This window comes from Terrapene carolina, unplaced genomic scaffold, assembly GCF_002925995.2.
Source record: "Terrapene carolina triunguis isolate 2854851 unplaced genomic scaffold, T_m_triunguis-2.0 Scaffold247, whole genome shotgun sequence".
Classification (NCBI taxonomy): Eukaryota; Metazoa; Chordata; order Testudines; family Emydidae; genus Terrapene; species Terrapene triunguis.
The window spans coordinates 7,995,548-8,016,068 of NW_020664598.1; the positions used below are offsets into that span (position 1 = coordinate 7,995,548).

Consider the following 20,521-nt stretch of genomic DNA (forward strand, 5'->3'; position numbering starts at 1 on the left):
ATTGTTTGCAAATGTTGGTAGCTGTAGAGATGATACACGCAAAAATCATAAGGGATGCGTTTTAAATATGTAGATCTGATGACAGAAGAGAGACTTAAATAGTAAAAGTTCAATAACATTCCAGATGAGAAGACTAGGAAAATTAAGAGGAAGAAAACAAGTAAAGAGAGATAATTGTTTTAACAATATAATTTCATCATTTGCTAAGGTGTCAAAATACAGACATTTTTATTTAAATTTAGAGCTTCATTTTCATCCTGCATATTAAAAAAAATACAGTCACAGATACCAGATTATTTTCTTAACTATAACTGTTTCTGCTTTCTAATGTCCACTAAGAAGATATAGTACTCTAAGAAATATGAAATAATAAAAGCTCAGTGCTTTGAGCATTGGCCTGCTAAACCTAGGGTTGTGAGTTCAATCCTTGAGGGGGCCACTTAGGGATCTGGGTCAAAATCAGTACTTGGTCCTGCTAGTGAAGGCAGGGGGCTGGACTCAATGACTTTTCAAGGTCCCTTCCAGTTCAAGGGGATAGGATATCCTCATTAATTTAATTTAATTTTAAAAAGCAATTTATAAAAAAATGAATGCTAATTTCTCCTACCAAAGACAATTCAAATATCATTATTGGTAGCACGTTTTATATACCTGGAGAGCAAATACCATCAGCATCTAAAATTTCATGACGCCAAATTGGTTTACGTGTAGCTGCATCTAACATTGGACCCATCACTTTGTCGAATGTCTGATTTGTGTAGCGCTTCAGTGTACACTTGGCATTCTTATACACAAGACACCTTCCAAATCCTAAAATAGAACGCAGAACCTCTTTCAAATTAATAATGTACAGAAATTATATTATAATCAAGCAGTTCTCAAAAGAAAATTAAAAATGGTTAATTTAGCTAAAAATACAGGAAACAAATGCATAATAGCTAAAACCCCAAAAAGGATTATTTTTAGAACACTTTCAGTATGTACAGCATTGTACAGAAGTCTTTGGCCTCAAGAAGCTGACAATTTAAAAGCGGATCACACACTATATTTTCAGATATATCAAAGGCATTTGACGATGATAGCCCAATTTTAAAGCTGTGCAGATTTAAAAGGAGAAGTTTGGCACATCTTTTCCTTTTCGTGGTTCTGATAGCTAAAGATTTTACTGAAAACTTTCAGTGGTAGCTGTTTGCTCAACAGGAAAGTGCCTATTTAGTGTTGTTTCATGTACTCCCCATTTTCTTTTTAAGTAAAAACAAACAAACAAACAAACAAACAAGGAAGTTTGAATTATACATGTCTCCACAAAAATGGTTTTTAGATGAAAAACTGTGTGCTCTTTAGAAAACTTTTCCCAGGAGCAAGAGCTGGCTTACAAATCTTGCCCGTCATTCCCATATTCAGAAATATAGTCAGCTAGGAGCAATGCCTTCTAGTAAACTTATATTTTATCTGAAGGATAGCTGTAGCCATTTACAGTACGTCTATATCATTAGATTATGTCAAGTAATTCCTGACAAGCGTCACATGGTCTTTAGATTTCCCTGTAAATGTTACCAGTCTACCAGAAAGGAAAACATTCAGTTTTAAATCATGCCTGTTGTTGTTTCAGAAAGAAAGGCATAAATTAAGTGCGGCAGACATTAATGCCAAAGATACATGTCTAGGAATACTATTATTGCTGCCTAGCAACAAGCAGGAGGCGTGTTAAGGAAGGGGTAAAAGGGAGACAGAATGAACTAATGGAAGAGTCTGGTTTTGGCCACCCGATACTAAAACTAACTCAATCAAAGTGAGAATTATTGTTGATTCTAAACAGTGCTGAAGAATATGTGCAAAACGAGTGACGTTTAAAAGCAGGCAGCAGTACAAATTTTACTTACACACTAATTGAAAGGTAACTATGTTTTTCCACGTAAAACAGACTGAACTATGTAGATTTTAAAGAGGACGTAGATATTTGTTTTTCTCTATTTTGTTTGCTGGCATTATTTTCCTCTAGCATTAAGTTCATAATGACACAAAACTACACATGCTCTCTTTTTTCTGCTGAATACATTCAAAAGTCTAATTTCATCTATCGCTTTCAATACTGGGGAAAATAATGAGACTTTTTTCTCTCTGTTAGGCTCAAACAAAGGCCCAGGTCACCATCTAAAAAGCAAGCCCCACACCAACAGATTATCTAACACATTAAACTTTATGCAAGACAAATATTTTTGAAAAAGGATAGCTTATCCTTTGTTATTCAAGGTCAAAAGTCAGTCGTTTGTTTTCATCATACCTATACTCATAGTTAACAAGCATTTTGTGTAATTTCACCACAAACGCACCATGTTCAAGCACATATATATGTACACACAGACATCCCCCCCACTATATTTATAGAAAAAAAGCATTTTACAAAGTTGATTTCCTAATTTTAAAAGTTTTAATCTTCATAATTTAGGCAATATTAATTCAATAAGCACGCAATGCTATAAAAACATAGGTTATTGTGCTTGCTTTACACAAGTGACAAAGAATAGGCCCAGTTGCTTCTTACCTCTGTCCAAGGAAGCCTTGTTTAAGACAAGAGCATCTTCAATATCATAACCACTGTAGCTCATCACAGCAACTGTGGCATTCTGTCCAGCTGGCAGTTTCTCAAACTCTATCAGTTCAATGGTTTTTGTTTTAACCATTGGCCTTTGTGGATATGCTAACAGATACATAAGAGTATCAATTCTGTTCCGTTGATTGTACCCAATGGTACCTGTATTTAAAAACAAAAGCAATACCATGAAAACTTCTATTTTACTACTTGAAATATTTTAGATGTAAATTACCAACATGTAAAATAACCAATTTCACAAATGAAGGTAACATATCTGGTAATGCAAGGTCTTCAGAAGAAACAGGAAAAAAAACCAGAAACCTTACAATTCATATTAGAGATTGTGCTGAAATAACTTCAAATTTAAAAAAAAAAAGATTTAAAATGGCTTTAAGATCCTCAAGAAAATCCTGATCAATTAAAAACAAAAACAAACAAACAAACAAAAAATCAAAGCAAACAAAACAAAACAAAAGCCCCAAAACTAAACCCCAAGGTAAGTGCCTGTGTTACTCTGAACTAGAGCAGGTTGGTAAACTTCTAGCCCTGAATAAGTTAACAAAAGCCAAGTTCATTTTCACGGTTTTCTGTTAATTCTTAATAATTGCAGTTGTTGAGAAAGGCTGTGGGCTTGATCCAAAGCCCATCAAAATAAATGGAAAGACTCCCATTGACTTTGAAGGGGCTTTGGATCAGCATCTGTGCACTGCACATCATATTTACTTCCTTTTCTGGGTAATAATTAGTTCAACGGTCTGTGTTAGAATGTCAGAAAGCATGAATAAAGCATGCAGTTAACAGCAGCCAAGACAGATTTACTTTCTGAAGTTATCAGAGGAGTCACTGCTGGTAGGACTACAGTAGAAGTTCACCCTCCATCTATTTGTCTTTTTACATGAAATTACTTTTAAATTTACGGTTCAGAATTCAACACTTTGTATAGACCTCCCAGCTTGATACTGAGATTCTGGCCATTTCCCACCAGACTGCCAAAGTGTCTTCTGAAATCTGTGAAGAAAAAATAATTAATACCCAGCGGGGGAACATAAACTGTTGTGTAGCAGAACAATAGTGAAAGCACTCATATGTTACTACTGTTTGCTGGGCGAGGCCCTGTGCTGTGTCTCCAGGTCATTTATAAATTATGATCTTAAAGAACTAACTACAAAGTATGTTTAAAAACATTTAGCAGTTATGCCCCGGGGGCTAGTTTTTCAAAACGTTTGCATTGCCTGCAGTTATTTCAAGGGGACTGGTTGCTACAGTTAGAAGAAATGCAACACAAAGATTTTGGGCTGCCAAACAATACACCAAAACACAATTCTACTATTAGGGTTATGACAAAAACATGCTTTATATACAAATACTTGCACTTTCTAAGTATCTGTATTTGAGAAAAATACTACCCCCCCCCCAAAAACCACACCGATAAAACAAGTATCTAAAACGGCAACTGTCATAGTCAACTCCCAAGGTTTGCCCTCCCCTCGATGCTATTCTGACTGTCACAAAACACTTCCAACACAGTCCCCTTCCCAAGGCAGAGGGAGGGACAGAGAAATACTATAGCAGAAGATGGCAGCCCTCTCTGCTGGGTCCCACAAACTCTCCTGATTTCTTGCTCTTTCCTGGAGTCTGCAAAGTGGCTGTGAAGCTCTGGAGTGTCAATACTGAACAGCGTCCCAGAGTGCAAGTGAGGCCTTGGCACAGGTGATAAATGGCTTCATTGGCATCTTACTGGTGACCAATTTACTTTTGTCTTGGGGAGAAGAATGATTCACCATTTGTTGGGGGAGTTTGGCAGAGGCTGTTCCTCCCTCCCTCAGTTTGCAATGGGAGGGGAGGGGAAGAACTGGATACTTCAGCCTCACTTGCGTCTTGGGTAAAGAATCAGGCCTGTCAGTTACCACCATGGAATGGTCCATGTCCTGAAGTTCCTACCCACTGAGACAACTTTTCAGACAACTCCATCTTACTTCCTTACACTTTGAAAAACTGAAGTTTCTCCTACTGCAGAGCATGGGGACAATTTCCCCCAATGAAAGAAACTCAAAACTTTTCATGTTAATTTCCACCTCTATCTGAATAATCTTTTTTTTCTAGGGCGAGCTGAATCTGTGGAGCTTATTACTCAAACAAATTAAGTTTTCAGGTGATCCTAAATGCAGTTCCCGATTCTTCAGTGGAAGTTGTTCCTGAATGAGAAATACCCTTTTATCGTGGCTGTGAAACACATACAGATTGTTCCTCACCTCTACCTCCTAAGGGTTTTATGCTCTCTTGTTATGTTATACTATAAGTTATAGGCTATATCTGCTATGTTCCAGTGGCAAACCAGGGAAACCAAGAAAGAGGCCAAGGTTTATGGTGTTCAACCACAGCCCAACCACATACCTGCAATCTTAGTAATGTTCAGAGAGAAAATGCCTTGTTTTCTAAAGTTGTGAGTGACACCTTTACAAAACTTGGGAAATTCTAGTGGAAATTTACTGGGCATGAATATTATGGCTTTCTTTTGGAATGGATATTCCTTATCTTTAAAGTTGGTATTTCATCACACCAGAAGATAATTTTAACTCTATTTCTTTTTGGCTTACATCACATTTGATCAGGCATGAATGACAAATGAAATGGCAAAATTTTTGAACACCAATACGTGCTGTTGGCTTTCCCAGCCATAGATGCAATAGTACTCACAATAAAAATAAAGAAACAGGAAAAAAGCAACTAGGGGTGAGATGCCCCAGTAGGAATGTAATTGATTAGAGGAAGACTCACTCTAGCATAAAAGTGAAATGTAAGCGTGCAATATATCAGCAGTAACCACCCTTAAAGGGTGCATCCTATACAAAAGGTAGCTCTCATTGAACTAGTGCGAATATATATAGATATAGTACTGTAGCTGCAATAGCATGGGGAGTGACAGCATAGCTTACTTGTGCTGCATACAAACCCACCCGAACCCTGTGGATATGTACTCACTGCTGCGGTCTGTGCTACCGTGGCTACACTACTATTTATTCTTGTGCTCTCTCTCACTGAGCTAGTGCAATCATGTGTATGCGAGCCGGGAATTACACCCCTGGCCACAGTGCAGACAGTCCCCTGCCTTCTCTCCCCTGGCTGCCAAACCACTAGCCTCCTCTGTTTGTTTAAACCCCATCCAAAACTTACAGAGATAGGAGCTTTTTTTCCTCCCTGAGGTCTGCTGTGTTGCAACAAGGCCTCCATGCGGGTGTTGGAAAGAAGGGAGCCACTAACATTTATGTCTACTTTCTAAAGGAACAGAGCTTTTGTTTACTTCCCTCAAAAAGCCAAGCAAAGTAAAGCCCAATGAACTTCAACAAATGTACAAAAAATAAACTATGTTTAAATATGAACCAAAGGGAGCATTTGTGTGGGTACCAAAAAAAGGGATTGCTGATACTTCTGTATTTCCATTTACTTCACAGCAAACTTTCCACTCCTTCCTTTCTGCAGGTGCATGGAGCTGATAGAACGGATAGAACACCTTTATGTAAAGGCTGCACTGAATCCTCGGGGGGGGGGGGGGGGGGGGGGGAGAGGGGAGAAGAGGACTGAGCTCATTGGGAATTTTACATGCTAGGTGTTCCCTGGCTGGGAAAATTAGTATTTGAAAGATCCCTTTTGGGGAGATGGGGGAGAACCACAATCTGTTAGTGATTATAGGTAAATTGGGACAGAGAATGAAAGCCTGGCTCAATTTAGGCACTACTGTGCCTCCATCCATAGAGCGAAGAGAACGCACAGTATGTAGCACAAATGCTGTCCCTCGATGGCTGGTGGCAGAACCCAAGAATAGGTTGTACAGACCAGTAATAACCCACATTGCTTTTGCTTGTTTGTATTCTTCCCCCTCTGTCCCCCACCAATAAACTGTATGTACAAAATGTTGACACACTTTACTTCTCAATACATTGAGAAATACACCTCTACCCCGATATAACGTGACCCGATATAACACGAATTCGGATATAACGCGGTAAAGCAGTGCTCCGGGGGTGGGGTGGGGGCTGCGCACTCCGGTGGATCAAAGCAAGTTCGATATAACGCGGTTTCACCTATAACGTGGTAAGATTTTTTGGCTCCCGAGGACAGCGTTATATCGAGGTAGAGGTGTACATCACAGATGTTACCTTAAAAAAAAACAACTCTATTCCCAGAGTTGCAATCTCCTTCCTCAGCCCATTTGTGAGAATTGGTACTAAATTTGCCCTGTAATATACCAGTCATCAGGGACCTCTACAGTTCTCTAGGAGCAACTGACAATATGTAGATGGCAACGGTTCTTAGTACTAGAAGAATTATCTGCAGACGTCTGAGTTGAAGTCATCTTTGTCCACTTTTTTTATTATAGCCTTCATAGGGCAGAAGGCAATAACCAGGGCTGTAAAATGGTTTCCATTACAACCACCTATATTCTGACATTTGGACTGATAAAACATTACGTATATTCAATGTGAATAATAGTAGAATTATTAATATGTACATCTTGCTTTCCATATCCATATACACACAGAGAGACACTAATTATATATATAAAAAATGCAGTTGAATTAGTAGTAGAAAAAACTTAAGTGTTGCATTTCCTGACTAAGTTCTGTGTTTGTACAGCACCTAGCAAAACAGGGTCCTGGTCCATGACTGGGACTGGGTGCTACTGCGCAATAAATAAATAAATAATAGGTCTTATTCATCTCTATTTTCAGAGTCTTTGATCCTTTATAGCATTATGCTAGCCACATATGGAACATTAATAATGCAGGGTATTGAATTATAATCTTAAATAGCACACCATTGTCTTAAATTTGAAATTATTTCTGTACTGCAATGCGCACATGCAATCAGAAGACCTTGCAATCATAACTGTACTTGCAACCTAAGTACAGGTAACACCCTCATCCCTGCATTATGCTACATGCATCATACTGTACATTCTCTGGACAAAGTGTGTTCCCACCACTTGATTGAAGTTCGTCTTACCTACTATTGAGTGCACCGACACATTAACAAGAACACTCATTCTATCCATGAAATATATTTTTCAGTATAGTACATTTAATAAGCATTATCCTGTAGAAATGTTGACTTTGAGATTTTAATAATCTACACATTGCCAGTTATATTGCATTATTAATTTAATTCCTAAATTGAGGGATCCGGTCAATTTATCCCTGCTTCTCATCCCTTCTCACCCATGACATTACTATGTTTCTGACTGAGGAGACTGAGGACTTCCTTCAAAGCCTGTCAATACAGCTTCCTCAAATCAGCAGAGCGGTCAGTGTTGAGCAATCCAAGTCCCACCTTCCCTCTAGGGAGGCAGCATGCTCTCTCAATACTCCCAGTTCTTGACACCACAGGGAGTGAGTGGACATTGGTCCTTCCATAGGGCTATGCAAAGCCAGTAGGGGAGAGAGAGAACTTTTTAAAGCGCAAAACAAGCAACAGAAGTTTGAAGTACTTATCAGCATTTGTGTAAATACAAAAATATATGCAAACAAATGAAATAAATTACATGAATATCCTGTAGGTTTCATTTTATACAGCTAATCTACAAGCATATGTAACAATCTTCTAAAGCTAGATATCACCTCCACTTTAAAAAAAGACAAAACAAAACAAGTGTACACAAGCTTTTCATAAAGACTCAGGGTGTTTGCCGATATTTCAGTCTACAAAGTAACATACAGCCAGGTCATGTGCCAACTTTTAAAATGTACTTTTATCTCACTGCTTATTCTTTGGAGTCAGGTATTTTGTAACAACAAACCGAAACAAAGGCTTTTTTTATTGCTAAAGATATTCAATGGCTTTTGTGTTCCTAGCGTCAGCAGTAACGTCAGAGGATTGTATCCAAGGAGCTAAATGTGCAAGACCTAGGGTCAAAGCAGCTGAATACACCAACCTCAGAAAACACAGACAATGAATTGCAAATGACACTCAAAACAAAACGAGAAAAAAAACCTTCACACAGAAAACTACAAAAGAACTCCACAGATACTGAATTGGCTTTCTGTACACACTGATCCTGCTTAACTGTGTGTGGTAACTAACCAAACGTTCTGAGACTAATAGTCATAAAATAGAGAGTCGGGGGGGGACGACGACTTGTAAAGGAAAAAAATTGCCTCTACTTTTTCTTTTTTAAGGTGGTAATGCATCTCCTGCCATTTTAATTTACAAGTATTTTGACACATTAAAGTTGACCATTAGGTACAAGGCAGCTATTCTTCCATTAATTCTCCTAGAAGATTTTCACAAAAGGTGTACTGTTTCAATTTAGGAGTCACATCACAAAACAAATGATTTTGTAAACCTAACATAAGAGATCATTTTTTCATGACACATGGGGTTCTTTTACTGTAATCTCAACTTGTGTCAAACACAAGACGTAAAACTGACATGTACAGCTGAAGTCTGAACAGGGCAGACTGAACTGATGTGCTGCTGTTCAGGTTTTCATTGGGACTTGCTGTGGCTTGACAAAACAGCACATTTAGTTAGGCGTGCAAGTTAATAAGAAAATGTTAATGATGGTTTAGCTGCTTATCAAATGGCAAAACTAGAACTACCTAACATAAGATGGCAGTTAAAGGAAACCATACCAACGATTATTAATTTAAAATTAATTAAAAACCCAGGCTTAGAAAATTAACTTCATTTCTTGTTTCATTGAGATGACACCATAACTGCCTCTCCCAAAATAAAACCAAAATATAAAATACTGTGAAGTGAGAGGTCACTGAGGAAGTACTCTCCCTTACCAGAAAAGACAGAAATTCTTAGTGCCATGGTACTGAGTCTTAATGAATATATATTAAAAAACGACAGTACTCTAACTATTCAGAGAAAAATCACTTCTCCGTGCTTTCACTCTCTTTGTGCAAACACTTTTTTTCTCTTTTTTGTTTGGAAACCCACAGCACACTGCAGTATAAGAAGAAAGAAAAAACACTCACTGCCAATCTTCCAGCTATGCTGAAAACTTGAAAGTAATGACTGTTACAAAAATAGGAACAATAGTGCTATGGTTTCTTCAAATTTTCTTTTGAAGTATGAAAATCCCAAAAAATTGGACTCCATTTTACTAAGCTATTTCTTAAATAACAAACAAACAAAAACAAATGAAAATTGGAACAAAGTCAATTTCTCCTGGCATATACGCCATTGTTCATAAGAAATGTTCTAATTTCCTCAGAAACATTTTAAAATGATCTAGTAGACAAGCATATTTGTAGTATTTTAGGCTGTGTGATGTTTAAAATTACAACATTCCAATCTTGAAGCAGAAAAACCTTACCCATTGCTTGCTTCCCCATAGCACACTGGTAAGTGTTTCTTGGGGACTGGTTATGGTGAGGATATGGAATAAGCCCAGCACAGACGCCAAGAAGTGTGAAAGGTTCAATCTCCAAGTGTGTTGTATCTCTTAAAAAGAAAAACACACATTCTGGTTATAATACACCTGTAGACAGCAGAATGGCACGATTTTACTGAATTCATTTTAGTAAAGTCTGATAAATTATTTCAATTTAATTTGTTACCATTCAGAAAAATTTAAGTGAGTAAAACCTAAAAGCCTCAATGACAAATTCCAATATATTTTTATTCTAAGTTTTAATTTGGGCTTTCATTGGGTCCAAACACAGAGAGGTAGAAAGGATAGGAAGGGTACAAATTTACATGGGCAAATAGAAGAAAAAAAAAAGTAAGAGTAAACACACTGACCATAGTATCCAAGATATAAATAGATGTTATTTTATATACCAGTGGTGCTTAATATAAGCTACAAAATAAAAAGGGAGGTCACATAAGAATGTCTGGAAAGAGTGTTAGAAAAATATTTCTCTGGAATTTTTTATACTTCTGATTACATGTTCCAACAAGCTAAAAGTCTATCATGAAAGATGGAAACTCAGACTCAATCATTGGCGGGGGGGGGGGGGAGACAAAACAAAAAAGGCAGTTTTAGTATATTGTAACAGACTTCAGAAAACTAACTGGACAATAAATATTTATGTTATAAGAACATAAGAATGGCCATATTGGGTCAGACCAATCTTTCATCTAGCCCAGAATATGGTCTTCTGACAGTCACCAGTGCCAGATACTGCAGAGGGAATTAACAGAGGGTGGCAATTATTGAGTGATCCATCTCCTATTGTCCAGTCCCAGCTTTTGGCAGTCAAGGTTTAGAGAGAGGACCAGAGCACAGGGTTGTGTCCCTGACCATCTTGGATAATAGCTATTGATGGACGTATCCTCTATGAATTTACCTAATTCTGCCTTCACAACATCCTTTGGTAATGAGTTCCACAGGTTTACTATGCAGTGTGTGACTAAGTACTTCATGTTTGTTTTATACCTGCTGCCTATTAATTTCATTCGGTAACCCCTGGTTCTTGTTATGTTAATGGGAAAATAACACTTTGCTATTCACTTTCTCCACCCATTCATGATTTTATACACCTCTAACATATCTCCCCTTAGTCAACTTTTTTCTAAGATGGTCAGTCTTGTTAATCTCTCCTTATATGGAAGCTGTTCCATACCCCTAATAATTTTTGTTGCCCTTCAGTATACCTTTTCCAATTCTAATACATCTTTTTTGAGGTGGGACAAACAAAATTGCATGCAGCATTCAAGGTGTGGGCATACCATGGATTTATATCATGGCATTATGATATTTTCTGTTTTATTATCTATCCCTTTCCTAGTGGTTCCTAACTTTCTGTTAATTTTTTGAACTGCTGCTGCACATTGAGCAGATGTTGTCAGAACTATCCACAAGGATTCCAAGATCTCTTTCTTGAGTGGTAACAGCTAATTTAGACCCCATCATTTTGTATTTATAGTTGGGATTATTTTTCCCAATGTGCATTATTTTGCAATTATCCACATTTAATTTCATCTGCCATTCCGTTGCCCAGTCATCCAGTTTTGTGAGAGCTCTTTGTAGCTCTTCGCAGTCTGCTTTGGACTTAACTAACCTGAGTTATTTTGTACTGTCTGCAAATTTTGCCATGTCACTCTTGACCCCCTTTTTCCAGATCATTTATGAATATGTTGACCAGCACATGTCCCAGTACAGATGCATGGGGGACCCTACTATTTACCTCTTTCCATTGTGAAACCCTGACCATTTATTCCTACCCTTCCCCCCTCCCCCCCAACTTTTAAACCAGTTACTGATCCATGAGAGGACTTTTCCTTTTATCCCATGACTGCTTACTTTGCTTAAGAGCCTTTTGTGTGGGACAATGTCAAAAGCTCTCTGAAAGTCCAAGTATACTATATTCACTAATCAACCTTGTCCACATGCTTGATGACACCCTCAAAAAATTCTAATTGATTTGTAAATGGAAATCAATCTCCAAGCTCACCAAAGTCATATTAACTCTTCCCCAACATATCATGTTCATCTAAGTGTCTACTCTTTATTATAGTTTCAACCAATTTTCCTGGTACTGAAATTAGGCTTACTAGCCTGTAATTGCCAGGATTGCCTCTGAAACCTTTTTTAAAAATCAGCATTACATTAGCTACCTTCCAGTCATCTGGTACAGAGGCTGATTTAAGTAATAGGTTACATAGCAACCTGCCTTGGGAGGTTGTGGAAGCTTCTTACTGAAAGTTTTCAAAAGGTGGCTGGATAGCCATCTGTCTTGGATGGTTTAGACACAACAAATCCTGTATCTTGGAAGAGGGTTAGACTAGATGACTCTTGCAGTACCTTCTAACCCTATGATTCTAGCACAGTTAGTAGTTCTACAATTCCATATTTGAGTTCCTTCAGAACTCTTGGGTGAATACCATCTGGTCCTGGTAATTTATTACTGTTTAATTTATCAGTTTGTTCCAAAACCTTCTCCAACACCTCATTCTGGTACAGTGCCTCAGATTTGTCACTTAAAAACAAAAACAAAAACCCAAAAAAGGTAAAGGCTCAGGTGTGGGAATCTCCCTCAGATCATCTGCAGTGAAGACTGATGCAAAGAATTTATTTAGCTTCTCTGCAACAGCCTTGTCTTCCTTAGCACTCCTTTAGCAACTTGATCGACCAGTGACCCCACTCAGGGCCGGCTTTAGGCCAATTCCACCAATTCCCCCGAATTGGGCCCCGCGCCTAAGAGGGCCCCGCACCCAGTGGCAGGGCCGCCCAGAGTGGGGGGCAAGTGGCAGAGAATCCCTTCCCTGGCTGGAGACACCTTTTTTTTACTCACCCGGCAGCGCTCTGGGTTTTTGGCAGCACTTTGGCGGCGGGTCCTTCAGACCCAGAGCGAGTGAAGGACCCGCCGCCAAAGACTAGGAGCGCGGCCCGGTGAGTACAAGCCCCACGTATTTTTTTTACATGTTTTTATTTTAGTCATCCCCGTTGGGGCCCCGTCGAAACTGTTCGAATCGGGCCCCGCACTTCCTAAAGCCGGCCCTGACCCCACTGATTGTTTGGCAGGCTTCCTGCTTCTGTTGTACTTAAAAATTTTTGCTCGTAGTTTTCGTTTCTTTTGCTAGTTGCTCTTCAAATTCTTTGCTGACTTGCCTAATTATATTCTTACACTTGATTTCCCAGAACTTATGCTCCTTTCCTGTTTTCCACAGTAGGCTCTTACTTCCAGTTTTTAAAGGATCCCTTTTTGCCTCTAACCACCTCTTTTACTCTGCTGTTCAGCCATGGTGCATTTCTTTGGTCCTCATACTGTTGTGTTGTTTTTTTTAATTATTTGGTGTATACATTTAGTTTGAACCCCTATTATGGTGTTTTTAAATAGTTTCCATGCAGCTTGCAGGCATTTCACTCTTGTGACTGTTCCTTTTAATTTCCATTTAACTAGCTTCCTCATTTTTGTGTAGTTCCCCTTTTAAAAAGTTAAATGCTACTGTGGTGGGTTTCTTTGGTATTTTCCTCCCTACAAGGATGATAAACTTAATTATTTTATGGTCACTATTACTGAGCAGTTCAGCTGTATTCACCTTTTGGACCAGATCCTATGTGACATTTAGGATTAAATCAAGAATTGCCTCTCCCCTAGTGGGTTCCAGGATTAGCTGCTCCAAGAAGCAGTCAATGGTGTCTAGAAATTTTATCTCTGCACCCTGTCCTGAGGTGACATGTATCCAGTCAATACGGCAATAGTTAAAATCCCCCATGGTTACTGGGCTTTCTGTTTTTGTAGTCGGTCTCATCTCCCAGAGCATTTCACAATCACCGTCCTGGCCAGGTGGTCGGTAGTATATTCCTTCTGCTATACTCTTATTAATCAAGCATTGAATTTCTATCCGTAGAGATTCTATGCTGCAGTTTGATTTCAGATTTTTATTATATTTGACTGATTTTTTCCCCCACACATAGTGCCACTCCCCCACCAGCATGACCTATTCCGTCATTCTTATATATTGTGTACCCCAGTATTACTGTGTCTCATCATTCCATCAAGTTATTGTGATGTTTATTATACCAATAGCCTCACTTAAAACCAGGCACTCAAGTTCACCCATCTTAGTATTTAGACTTCTAGCTTTTTTATACAAGCGCTTATAAAATTTGTCAATTGTCTACCTTCATGTGATATAATTGAATGGGATTCTTTCATTTGACTGTTCCTTTTCACTTCCTATCTATACTTTACCAACTTCTACTCTCTCGTCTTTATTAGGATATAGAGCAGGGGTCGGCAACTTACGGCACGCGTGCCAAAGGTGGCATGCGAGCCGATTTTTTATGTCACGCGACAGCGGGCTGAGCTGCTCAGCCCACCGCCGCTCTGGGGTTCCAGCTGCAGCCCCGTTGCCAGCCGGGGTCCCGGCCGCTGGCCCCACTCAGCGCCCCAGGCTGGCAGCGGGCACTGAGTGGGGCCAGCAGCTGAGACCCCGGCTGGCAGGAGCCGGCAGCCGGAACCCCAGAGTGGTGGCAGGCTGAGCCGCTCAGCCCACTGCCAGCCTGGGGTTCCATTCACTCAGCCGGAACCCCTGTACCACTGTAGCTAAAAAGAGGTGACTGTGTGACATCAGACAGGAGAAATGGCAATGGGATACCTCTGGGCTCTTGATCGGATACTTATTCATCACACATTAAATTGTATTTGTTGTACCAATATAAAGGACATTCTTAGCCATGTAAAGAGATTTAGGGATAATTGTAAATAAACTGCATACTAGTTCCCAGTATGATGCTAAAACTGACAGATTTACTTCATCATTTATATTCAGAAACAACTATTGTATGGCCAGGTGTTATAGCAAAATTACCAGATATATTTAGATCAAGTTTAGATGTGTTCATGCATAATGTAATAATCTTCCATACTTATAACAGGTAATTTGAACTAGATGACCAACTAGGGTCTCTTCCCATTATTATGGGAGAGTTATCTGTGATTCCATGCAGATTGGCAGGGATGTTCTAGGCTGCAGTCTATTCAGGTGCCTTGTAGTTACTCTTTTCAGCTGCAGTATGATTTGAAGGCAATTAACTTTGCCGTAAGTGGCAATATGTTCCTTTTGTCCTGATCTTTGCTGATGCACTCACAAAATCAGCCAAAAGCCCTCCAGAGCAACTTGTTAAAGTGAAAGGGCACAAGCAACAGCAATGCAATTAATTGATGGAATGACTGTTTCATTTGGCAAAGGTGGAAGATACCAGCTCCCCTGAAATCAACATGAGTCTCTCCACTGACTTCAGTGGAGGTTGATCAGGCCATAGGACTTTTGAGGTATGTCTACACTGCAATGTATAATTGAAGATGACCATTTATATCATCGTTGCTACCACAGTTATACAATTGCAACAAATCTTATACAAAGTAGGTCATGTAAGGTACAATTTTTCCATTGATAATCTGCTAAGTATGATAATCTTGTTTATATGCATGTATCATCTTTGTATCTGACTTTATGAATATTTGCTATATATTTGTATCTCAAACATGTGTTTTGTTCTTGGTTGACACCCACAAGGTAGTTTTACATCCTGTCTAGCCAGCCCAGTGTTGACGAACCATTCAACTGTGGATGGACCATTCAGGTGGTGACAGGCCATTAAAGGAGATCAGCTCTTCAATGAGTCTTCCTGCAAATGCCTAAAACAGCAAGTAGCCAATGGTCACCCCTGTGATTTATCAAAACATGTAAGGGCATGTGATGTGGAAATGTGATCTAGGCCTCCATCTTTGTCAGTAACTTTCCATACACAGGGGCTGTGGGCTTTGTTTGGAACAGTAAATTTCCATGCACATGGCAGAGGATATAAGAGACATCTGAGACATCTCCATTTTGCCTTTTTCCTGCTCCAATTCTCTGTACTGTGGTTTTACAATTAAAAGGAGTATTTTGAACAATGTCCAGAGGATCTCCCAATCTTTTGGAAGTTACTAGAGCAACTTTTGCCAGAGCAACTTTTGCAAACCAACAGTTTTCCATCACTGCTACAAACCTGATATAAGGACTTTGCAATCACTTGTATGTATATATGATCTATTAACCATTTATGACTATTCTTTTCTTTTATTAATAAATCTTTAGTTAGTGTGGATTGGCTGACAGCATGGTATTTGGGTAAGATCTGAGATACATATTGACCTGGTGGTAAGTGTCTGACTGATCCTTTGGGATTAGAAGAACCTCACATATGGTGAATTGGGTTTTCAATAACCTCTTTCTATATTAGACCTGATTGTCGGGATGGGAGCCAAGGCCTGGAATGCCTAGAGGGAACTGTGTTTGGTTAACCAGTGTGGTGCTGCAGAAGCTCTTTTGTTACTGGTGTGGTGAATCTAATTAAAAAATAAACCACCAGTTATTGGGTACTGTCTGCCCTGTTTCTTGCAGTTTGCCCGGAGCGTGGCAGTTTCAGTGTGATCCATTCCAGACCCCCCCAGTCATAGTACAGACTCTGGGACATGGTTACTTTGACGCAGGTCTGTGCGGTGCCGTGTGGATGCCAGAGCCGAAGGTTCGAGCATGCGTCAGAAAATTCTTAACCTCAGGTTAAAATACAACATAGATGCTGAAGCTCAAGGTTCCCTAACACGGGTCCACTGACTAGAGTCCCACTAACCCTGGGCTTACATTGCAGTGTAGACATACCCTTAAAGAACTGTAAAAATCATGCAGCGTATATGACAAAGAGATGTTTCAGAGAGGTAACCTGGGATACATTAGACCTGGCTTTTGAGTCAATAGGATATTCTCAGCTCAATAAAAGCCTGAGAAAGTATGAATTAGTAGTCTGGAAAGAAGCTTTGTTTTAATTTTAGTGCTCTTTGGCCACAAATAGGTAGTCACGGTCTAGAAACTCTGAAATACAGAAACAAGGTACCTGGCTTTAGATGTGGATGGATTTAAAAAAAAACACCCAAAACCCTCTTAAAAGCTCTCTAAAGACATTCCAGAGTAGACTAGCATAACAGGATGCATAATGGTGTGGTGTAAAAGTTTTATCAGGAGCTGTTTGGATGACCTGCATAACTCTCTAATGGTTTGGCCAATTATGAGTACAAGAGACCATGAAAAACTCACACTGACAAAAATCACATATTCCATGTTTTTGTGGCTTAGAGTTTATAATCTCAATTCCTCACAAAAAAATCAAACACTAAATTCACTTATTTGTGACTATCCCATAGATGATTTAGGATTGGTGTAATCACAAATTGCTTCCTAAACTTCTATTATCTCCTACTTGTACATTGTTATGAACAAAAGCAAGAGCTTGGTGGGGAAACAGCAACATTACAACATAGTTAGGGCCCTACCAAATTCATGGTCCATTTTGGTCAATTTCATAGTCAGAGAACTTTAAAAATAGTAAATTTCACGATTTCAGCTATTTAAATCTGAAATTTCACGGTGTTGTAATTGTAGGGGTCCTGACCCAAAAAGGAGTTGTGGGAAGGGGGGGGTCGCAAGATTATTGTAGAGGGGTTTGTGGTGCTTCTACCCTTACTTCTGCGCTGCTGCTGGTGGTGGCGCTGCCTTCAGAGCTGGGCAGCTGGAGAGTGGCAGCTGCTGGCTGGGAGCCCAGCTCTGAAGGCAGAGCCACTGCCAGCAGCAGCAGCACAGAAGTAAGGATGGCATGGTATGGTATTGCCAATCTTACCTATGCAGTGCTGCCTGCAGAGCTGGGCCCTCAGTCAACAGCTGCCACTCTCTGGCCGCCAGCTCTGAAGGCAGCAGCGCAGAAGTAAGGGTGGCATGGTATGGTATTGTCACCCTTACTTCTGCGCTGCTGCTGGCGGGGTGCTGCTTTCAGAGCTGGGTGCCCGGCCAATAGTCACCACTCTCCGGTCACCGAGCTCTGAAAGCCGCACAAAAGTATGGGTGGCAACATCACAACCCCTCTAAAATAGCCTTCTGACCCCCATGCAACTCCCTTTTGGGCAGGACCCCCAATTTGAGAAACACTGGTCTCCCCCATGAAATTTGCATAGTAGAGGGTAAAAGCACACAAAAGACCAGATTTCACGGGGAGAGACCAGATTTCATGGTCCAGGACATGTTTTTCATGGTCGTGAATTTGGTAGGGCCCTAAACATAGTTAATCAACTTACATTTCAGAGAACAGAAAGAAAGAAGGCTATAATATACATATTTTTACTGTACCAGTATTTAGTCTGAATGTACACTTACTTAGTAATTGTATGTTCATACAGTGCAATGTTGCAGTCATTTTCCTCATTCACGTCCAAATATTCAACTAGGCCTTCATGCAAAAAATCTTCAAAATTCCTGTAATTGCCAAAAAAAGGTACACATTGAGAAACATTTTATTCATATGCAAAAATAAAAAGTTATTAAAAGGAACTGACTTTTGTAAGGAAAGCAAACTAAACAAGTTGTCCTTATCTGCACTGAGTTACACAGATCTGAGAGAATTCTCTCTAAATATTTGAAGCAGAAAAAAACAATCTTACTTACCTGTTTGCTTCAGGGTTTTTTTTTTTTAAATAGCTTTAATATTTTCATCATATCATAAAGGTAAGTATATTTTGTGGATGGACTAACAAATTTCCATGATGATTTTGCAAGATTGATTAGAAACTGAACTGGGATGCTTATATTATACACCTTCTCTCTCAGACACGTGTGCACACACTCTTTCGAGAGCGATTAGTGATTTTTAATGCCTCAATTTCTGAGAGCCGAAGCTGACACTCCTGATTAAAGGTGCCTGATTTTCAGAGGGCGGGTTCTCAGCATTTACCGAAAGACTCTCTAAGGGGTCTCAAATCAGGCACCAGAAGTAAGTAGTTGCTTTTAAAAATTTAGGTTATACATTTATTCTAATAACCACATATCACAATTTCAAATCAATAGCAGAATAAGAGTCATGACTTTTTTGTATTTGATTTAAAAAGCAGAACATATCTGCTATTCTGATTCTTCATTTACATGTGAGAGCAGATTTCTCCCGTAAACATCTAACCAGCATTGCAATACCACAACAGAGCTCTTAATTCAGTCAGGGCATATTGTTATTACATTTACAGATGGAGAGGAGTGGGGGACAGACAGTCCCATCAAGTGATTTACCTGTATCCCTGAGCAAGTTCTTCCATATGCTTGTCTGTAACTGCAGGTTTTTGCTTCTTTACAATTATGTAGGGTCTAAATTGGAAAAAAGCAATGTTGGAGTGAATATACACAGAGTTAATATAAATGTAAATTAAAGTAAGGTAACATCAATGCATACGATAGCTGGTTTGTAAATCCACTTTTGGAAATCAAGTGCAGACATAGAAGTACACATCTTCTTAAACATGGTACTCATTTAAAATAAGTAGAAGTGTAACTAGATTTTTCTCTGCCATTTAGTATTCTCTGCCAAAATGTATTTATGCAGATATAATTAGCCAGGCCATTAAACTTGGATTGTTTTAAATCTGAGTTTTATATTACCAGTTCAAGAAATCTATGTATTATATACAACTTCCCCCCAAAGTATAAACGTTACTTTTAAAAGATACATATGACATATTAAAATAAAGTTTAGAACTACATTTTAAGTAGATACATTTAACCTACAAAATTATTAAGTTGGTTGCTTTGAAATATTTAAATTTTCTCAACAGTACCAGGCTAAAAATAGTTGTAAACTCCTTGAGACGGGGTGTTTACATATCAGTATTTTGTTCAGTGCTGAGCACAATCAACGCTCAACAAATATACATTTAAGTTTGAATAGGACACATTTCGCTACTAACCGTTACCTAAAATGATATAAAATATAAAGAGCATTCACTACGTGCTGCAGTAGATTAATCTATAACTTTTAGCAGCACATGAATCTCTGGAAGCTTCACCACCACGAGGAAACACTGACACAAAGAATGGCATGCAAGATCAAAACGTCAAGGGCTGTTGCTATTTGGACAAGTTGCTCTTACAGAGTGCAGCAAATAAGTACAAGATACTTGTGTAGTCTGCTCTGAAGTCCAAATAACTGTTTGAAGGCTAATGAGCACTTTTAAATGGTTAAGAGGAGGATCTGAACAATTGCGAAGGAAAAAAACCTCACAGGAAAGGGAACTGGGTAAGTTTTCTTGGAAATCCACATTATTTCACTCGATGTTGCCTTTTTTTAGTTGGAACACAGATCAGATGTTTTGCCGGACCGCCAGATCTGAAGTTTGATTTGTACTTGTAGTGTTTGAATTGGAGAGTTAATTTCTCTGCCTTTGAGTTCATTCCTGTCTGCGGATACTACTCAACCATCCCTGCCAGGTCTGACTGATTGCTGGCTCACAAATATACGGATGATGGAACCATTTTTGAGGCTTTGGAAAGCCTCAAATTGCATCAACCACGTTTGGTTTTTAAAAGAAAGTTAACACTACTAGACAAGGTGATTGCCACTTTTAGGGATGAGTACTGCTGCTGATTGACTTACCTATGAACTGTGCACAC

The 20,521-nt window shown here is 39.1% G+C and overlaps 1 protein-coding gene across 1 annotated transcript in view; it reads right to left on the reverse strand.

Moving 5' to 3' along the window:
- The window catches only part of POLR3B (RNA polymerase III subunit B), a 124,001-nt gene that overhangs the window by 43,159 nt on the left and 60,321 nt on the right, over positions 1-20,521 (reverse strand). The window contains exons 16-20 of the mRNA XM_026657465.1: positions 19,148-19,222; positions 18,245-18,343; positions 9,921-10,048; positions 2,546-2,755; positions 652-810 (exon numbers count right to left, since the gene is read on the reverse strand). Coding sequence (XP_026513250.1) covers positions 652-810; positions 2,546-2,755; positions 9,921-10,048; positions 18,245-18,343; positions 19,148-19,222 — 671 coding nt within the window. The remainder of the gene's footprint in view (positions 1-651; positions 811-2,545; positions 2,756-9,920; positions 10,049-18,244; positions 18,344-19,147; positions 19,223-20,521) is intronic.